The sequence below is a fragment of the Panthera uncia genome (genome assembly GCF_023721935.1).
Source record: "Panthera uncia isolate 11264 chromosome B2 unlocalized genomic scaffold, Puncia_PCG_1.0 HiC_scaffold_24, whole genome shotgun sequence".
In the NCBI taxonomy this organism is placed as follows: domain Eukaryota; kingdom Metazoa; phylum Chordata; class Mammalia; order Carnivora; family Felidae; genus Panthera; species Panthera uncia.
Genome location: NW_026057580.1, coordinates 102068984 through 102076357, shown reverse-complemented (window position 1 = coordinate 102076357; position 7374 = coordinate 102068984). Strand labels below are relative to the sequence as shown.

Below are 7374 nucleotides of genomic sequence, written 5' to 3'. Positions count from 1 at the left end.
GAAGCAGGGTCCAGGCTCTGAGCTGTCAGCACAGAGCCCGATGTGGGGCTCGAACCCACGAACTGTGAGATCAGGCTGAAGTCAGATACTTAACTGAGTGAGCCACCCAGGCACCCTCTAACAGCTTTTTTATAACAGCAAGATATTGTCCTTTCACAGGGTAGTGATTAAATTATTGGCATAACAGTATTATGTGGTCTTTAAGAGAATGGTGGCGTATTGACATGGAAAGATCTCCAACATACATTGAATGTAAAATCACGGTAAGGAAGTGTGAAGAATATAAGGTCATTCCCGTATGGAAAAATACATAGGCAGTTGTATTTGTAAATGTGTGGGCATTTCTGAAAAGATATGCACACACCGGTTATACTACTTACCTGCAAGGACGGGGATAGTGGCTGGGAGGAAAGGAGCGGGCGCTTTTTGTTTTTGTTTTTTTTTTTAATCTCAAGTACGGGTATCACCTATTCAAAATTTTATTACAAACAATGTCCTCCTAATAAAAAAAAAGTTTTTATATCAATTGTGATACACCAATTTGAAACATGATTTTTGTCAGGTCAATTTCTGGAATATCCATCCGAACCTAGATTTTTTTTTTTCCTCCCTCAATGCAAGATTTGGGTTCTGTTACCACTTAGCTGTGTGATATTGGATGAGTCAACCACCTACGTGGACTCTTCATTTGAAAATGATGGGCTTAGACTGTAGATGCCTTCAAAATTCTTTCTGGTCTAAGATGCTGTGGTTCTGGGATTTGATTATGCAATATTTGGGAGAAGCAGTACATTAGCATATTGCAAAGAGAATGAGTGTGTGTGAGTTTTGTGATGTGGCAGAATTAATTGTATACAATTGTTTTTACAATAGAGTTCATTCTTACACCACACTTTTGTAAATTACCTTTCATTTCTACTCCGTTCATCTTTGAAATACCCAAGGAACAACAAGAGAGGCATAGTCAACTGACGAAATTTATTTATTTTTCCTAGGTACATAAGATGACATAATTATAGACAAGTTTGATACATAGGAAAACCCTTCTGTCCACCTTTCTCTTTGCTAAATGAATCATCACAATAGTTTTTACAATTTTTAAAACAATACACAGCTTTCCTGGGCTGAAGCAATCGCAAGGACATATCGGTACTGGTATATTACAGCTACTTACAATGTTTAAGAACAGCAATGGAGAAAAATAAGTTATTTAAATATTGATTTCATATACAGAAAGTGCAATGTTGTTAGTTGTTATATAACTTGCTTGACAGTTTCTTGCATTTCTCTATCAATTTAAAATCAAGGTAACTTGGACTCAGACTACTATATTTTCTGAAAATAATACAGTACACACAATGCAGCATTGACTTGGTGAACTGATTTCTTTTGCTGCAGTTATGAAAGCAAATTTTGCTATGTCAGAAACTGGTTTGCAATAGACTAGTAATTTCCAATTTCACCCACACCGGGGATCAGGACAGAGAAAAGGGCTGCTAAGAGAAGGCCATGAAAATGTATCTGCTTCCTGGTTATGTGGGAATGTAAATAGTGGTTGGGGCTGGCCGCATGTCCTTCTAGACAGCTTTACAGTAAAAATTACACACAACGGATGTGTAGCTACCTGAGCCAAACTGCCTTTCCAGGTTTCTTTTGTGCTTTCCAAAGACGACACTTTAAACCCTTCCTCAACATTCTGTACCAAGTGCAATTGATTAAAACCGGATATTGCTGGCGCCTAACACCTACCTACCTGTCTTCTGACACGCGGTCCCTAATCCACCTTAGTCAAATGTCACACACAAACATTCAGGCTTTTCTAGGATCAAATTAAGAGTTTAAAGCAAAAGACCAAACAAATACTAACAATAACAAAAAAAATTTTTTTTCTTTAAAAGCACGATAAAGTAAAAATCTCAGACCCCTCAGGTTAGGAAGATCTTCCCACTGAAAATCATTCATGGTCCCTGAATTTGATTTTTCTACGCAAAGGCAATGATTTCCAAAGAAGAAGGACAAAAATAGGGTTTGGCATTTTCAAGAACTCCAGAACATTCCCTTTGCTGGTGCCACTTTTACTTAAATGAAAATCTGACACTGAAAATGAACTAACACTGGGAAATTCACAGAAGATGACCCCTCCTCCTCTGTTATCTGTTGTGTGACTTGTGTGTGGTCGGCTTACACTACGAGCAGGATCTCAGAATGTCCTGCCGAGGCTCCGTGTCCCTGCACCTGTCTCCACCACAGCACAAGCGCTACAGTTCGACGGTATCGTCACAGTCCACGTGGGCCGTGTGCACAACCCGAGATGGCAAAAATGGGCTGTTTTTCAGACTTCGGTAGAAAGTTGGCAGCTTTTAGCTTTTTATTCTGCATTTCCACAACTTTTTCACATGGCGTCTTATAGAAGGTGAATACTATTGAAGAAACGTATTTTTTTTAAATGTATACCAAAGCGTGAAAAAAATATATAACCTGAGAACATCCTTTTCCTCAGAAACACGGATCCAAGTACATAGAGCAAATGCTGAAGATGGCTTTGTGATGAGTGAAGTTACTCCCCCCCCCCCCACCTTGAGGGGAATCGTTTTAACGAGGAGATGAAATGTTTAAGAGCTTTTGATCAAGGCTTTGTCTTCAAAGTGTTTGTTGTCAATGATCACATTCAATGCTTAGAATAGTTCTCATGACTAAGAATGTAGAGGAAATTCATTTAGTAAGCAACGGAAACCTTAATTTAGTTGCCTAAATTTCTGTGTGCTAGAAAAGTCAGACACCAGACTAAAAGAGAATGGTAAACGCTCTAATCAGTAGGAAAACAACTGAAAATGGCACATACTTAATACATGGCTAACGTGCTTTGTCTGGCTCCAGAATGAACTATTATCTGAATTAAAAGAATGATCTCTTAATAAAGGGAGGAAAACAGTACCTTAATTATAAAAGTGGAAAAAAAACTTTAAAAATCTCTTATAAACTACTTCCCTTTTAAAAGCATCTTTCTGAAATATTCAACCTTACGGTGGCTTTGCAAAGGTGACCTGTTAGCTGATGAGTGAATTCTGGAATGGTCGTGGTCGGGAGTCAAAGTCAATACTGCAGCACGGTGACCAACATCGTAAACAAAACAAAACTGATTTAAAATGAAGGTAGTTTCTATACACACGCGCTCATACATGGACACACATGCATGCACGCTCACATACACACCTGATCTGTGAGTTTCAGATAGCTTTTTACTGGATTTGTGGTTAGTTTAAAAACTGAAAGCCAACATGAAGTTTGTGCCTGACAAACACCCCTACAAATTAAGCCATGTTAGAGTGAGGCAATTAGAAAAGCCCTTTTTTTTTCTTTTTTTTCTTTTTTCTTTTTTCTTTTTCTTTTTCTTTCTTTTTTTTTTTTTTGCTGAAAACATCTCTGGTATGTTAGATGGCAGTCTAGGCTGAAGATCTGGAACTATGGTTACAGGGTGGTGAACACCAGATAACTGCTTAAAAGCTTATATTAAGGCAAATAAAAGCTGATTGCTAGAAAGCAATTATTAAAATGTCTCTTGTTTACTTAAAGGAGAATAGGACTTTTTTTTTTTTTTTCCCCTAATGCAGCCAATTTTCTTACTTTTGAATAAACAAGCATAGTCAATGGCGTACAGTAACTCCTGGGTCTGTTACTTTGGCCTGGCCAATACCCGTCTGCCCTCAGGCATCCTGCAGGGTGACAGACAGCAAGGCAAGGGCATTCTCAGAAACGATAGCGGCTGCCCCCTCCCTCTGCCAGCACACCAAGACAGACTGGAGGCACAGCATGGGCGGCGAGCTGGCATCCTGGTTCTTTTGTGTTCTGAAAATAAAAGTTAGTGCTTGTCTTTTCTTTGGGGGAGTCAAAGAGAACCACACCAATTTCCTCGAGGGGGGCTCTTCTGGAGAAGAGAGGGTCATCAGTCCCGTGCCGAGGTTTCGTGCTCCGGTCGGCCTTACACCGGGCCTTTCTTCTGGATCTGGTCTGCAGGTCCCAAGGAGGAGGGATTGCATTAGCATCCTAAGCACAGTGAAAGGGTGGCTCTTGTCCGGGGAGCTCCATGATGGGCCTGGCTACATGGCCTCAGGGCCTGGTGGCAGTTTGAAGAGTCTGGCTGCAGACACAAGCTTGCTTATGTGTCTCTCCTCTGTGATGCCGGCCTCCTGAAGGCAAGTGTGGGACAGAGAAGGCACTTGGCCCAATGTGCTGAACCCGGCTTCAGTGAGGGCGCTGGTATACATGGGCAGACCGATGGAAACCAGCCAATCTGACACAGACGAGACACATCCGGGAGAGAGGGGCTTTCTACAGATTTCTGTGAGTCCGCCACTTGGGATCTGGATAAAGAAAGAAAGCAATTTTATAAAGACTTGACACAGGCTACTGGAGGATTCTTCTATACCTAAAAGGAACACTACTGAAATACTGCACTGCTAGACTATTACAAAGTGATCCTGCTGTGAGGTGTCAAAGACCCAAGAGTAGCATCAAGAATTCCTTCTCAGCTTCTCGAAGGTGAGATCTATCTTCAAAGAAGTGTTTGAGGTTCTACAAAGTATTTGGAATTAGATCTAACCCTAATTAACCTAACGTCCAAGTCTCCAATTTGTAAGCATTTCTATACCCTGCTATTTTGTCTTCTGGTGATAAGCTTTTCAGTGAAATCTCTAGGTGAATAAAGAGGCAGCCCTGTGCAGTAGTGTGGCAAGTAAGATACTCAGTGGGTAGAGTTTTGTTTTGTGTTTTTAAGAGCGCATGAGCAGGGGAGAGGGCCAGAGGGAGGGAGAGAATCTCAAGCAGGCTCCATGCTCAGTGCAGAGCCTGATGCGGGGCTCAATCCCACAACCCTGGGATCATGATCTGAGCCAAAATTATGGGTCAGATAGGGAACTGACTGAGCCACACAGGCGCCCAGGTAGAGATTGTATAAAACAGATTTTCCATGGTATTTTGAATCTACGTTAACCAGAAAATTAGATATATCATTAGTGTAGTTCTAAAAAACATAAAATGCAATAATACCAAGTGTTAGCTAGGGCAGGGAAATGGACATTTACAATTGACTTCGGGGAAGACCAAGTGCTACATCTTTTAGGAAGGTGGTTTTCTGACAAATGTGCAAATTCTTGAGATTTTGTGCAGGCTTCTACAAGCAAATCCTCTTGAAGGAATATATACTCAAATTGACCTTGAGAGTCTACAAAGACTATAATATATTAAGGGTGTTGTTTGCTAAATTATTTAAAATAATAAGTTGGGGAGAATTTAAGTGTGGCAACCATTTGGGATTGGCTAAATGAGGGCACATTTACCTACTAGAACGTTTTGACATATTGATAATATAAAAGAATGTTTAGTAACAGATTCATGATCTGAGAACTGAACATCAGGTTTCAAAACTACACATTTACTATTGTATGTGCAGAGAAATAGCTAGACAGACTTTTAAAAACTTTTTCAGGGGTGCTAGGCAGCTCAGTCAGTTAAGCGTCTGATTTCAGCTCAGGTCATGATCTCACGGTTCGTGGGACCAAGCCCCACGTCGGACTCTGCACTGACAGTGCAGAGTCGGCTCAGGATCGTCTCTCTCCCTCTCTGTCTGCCCCTCCCCTATTTGCAAGGGTGAACTCTCTCTCTCTCTCTCACTCTCTCTCTCACTTGCTCTCTATCTCAAAATAGAAATAGATACAAATAGATAGTTAGAAATAGATATAAATTTAAAGACCTAAAAAAAAAAAAAAAGAACTTTTGTAGTTCTGGGATTATGGCCAATTTTCATTTTTTTCTTAACAAAACTGTATTTTGAAAACTTTACAGGCTGAATATTGCTTTCCCTCCAGGTGTCTCCTTTTGATAGCTGGAGGGAACCCTGGGCTACTCCGTGGTGGCCAGCACGCGCATCCCGAAGCGCCCTAACTCCGTGGACTTCCAAAGTCGAGCGAGGGGAGACCCCGGGTGCTGGCTGCTCACCGCCATACGGTGCTGCTTCCGAAGCAGCTTCACGCGGATCTGGTCCATGTTGGTGGCAACTTCCCTCTCGGGCTGCTCCAAGTCCTCTGCATATCGCTGCACCAGGGCTTCGGGAATCCCACAGCGGCCGTGCTGTGAGGGAGAGCAGAAATGTGGCGTCACGGGTGGCAACGAATTTCTTCTTCGACAGCAGCAAACACAAGACAAGGTAGGCTAAGACACCTACGGCTACCGGGACGTGTCCCCAAAAGTGTTCACTTGAAGTGAATAGATTGAGAATCATGATGGGTGTTAGAACATGTTTACATCTTGATCTCTCGGGTACTGATGAGCTCTGAGGAAAAGGTTTTGAAACCTAAGAACATAATCGTCTTGTATCATTTGGACCAGTGACCTCACCTCACTGTACTGGATCATTTTGCACCACATGCACCATTTCCTAAACGACAGGGGAAACGGGCAGACTTGTGCCCTACGGCAGGTAGTCTCGCGTGTGCGGCCTGTTTATTTTATACCGCCAATCCCTAGGCGTGTACCGTAGACGCAGATTCTCCTTTCCGTTCTAAGGGATTTTTATTCACTAAATATCGAGGAGGAGGAGGAAGATCATACTGTAAGGCATTTGTGGTGAAAAGAAGTTTATAACAAGGCCTCCCAGGGATGTACTATAACGAAATATGCATTTCTAGGAATAATGTACAGCTATATCTATCATCATTGGTCTCCAAAATCGTTTTGGTATTGGTAGATCTCTCTTTCTTTCTTTCTTTCTTTCTTTCTTTTTTTTTTCCAAATAAGCAACGTGCTTTCAATGAAAGGAGTTTAAATGAGTTTTCTCAGTGCTTTTGGTACAGGAGGATATTTCATATAATCATTCCAACTCTGTTAACTATACAGATAACTGTACAATATAATTACATCTGAAAAGGGTTCTACAATTTGCAGTGTGCTCACATTTATTTGCTCTTAATAGTCCCTGTAGAAAAGGTAGTTACGCAGGTTATTATGAATCTCATTTTACAGATAGGAAATGAAGTGGGCGCGTGTTCACGTGTAAAAAGATACATGTTCAGTAAGACCCGGAGACTGCACTTCAGGTCTGTCTGCTAAAGCAGCCCTTTCTGGAACCAGTTCTAGTATTCCTCGATAGTTGTTCCTGCAAAAATCTAGCCGCCAAAAATCGAAACCAAGCAAAAGGAGGGAAAGGAAGAGAGAAGAAAGGTCCAAGGCCGTATTTGCATCGGCTCCCGTTCGGCGCATCACCTGGCAGCAGAGGGGCCCCGCTCGGGCCCACGCACCCCCTCGGTGAGCACGGCCCCTGCCACCAGGCCGGCATCAGGGGGCAGCTGTGGTGCTCCTCTTACCTGGCTGCCTGACTTA

The 7374-nt window shown here is 42.0% G+C and overlaps 1 protein-coding gene across 6 annotated transcripts in view; it reads right to left on the bottom strand.

Annotated features, from left to right (window-relative positions):
• Positions 1-3614: 3614 nt before the first annotated feature.
• Positions 3615-7374, bottom strand: part of SASH1 (SAM and SH3 domain containing 1) — a 312995-nt gene continuing 309235 nt past the window's right edge. For all 6 annotated transcript variants that reach the window (XM_049654504.1, XM_049654503.1, XM_049654500.1 and 3 more), the window contains 2 exons: positions 5995-6126; positions 3615-4361 (listed from right to left, as the gene is read on the bottom strand). In XM_049654504.1, the coding sequence (XP_049510461.1) occupies positions 4098-4361; positions 5995-6126 (396 nt within the window). In that variant the 3' untranslated portion in view covers positions 3615-4097. The remainder of the gene's footprint in view (positions 4362-5994; positions 6127-7374) is intronic.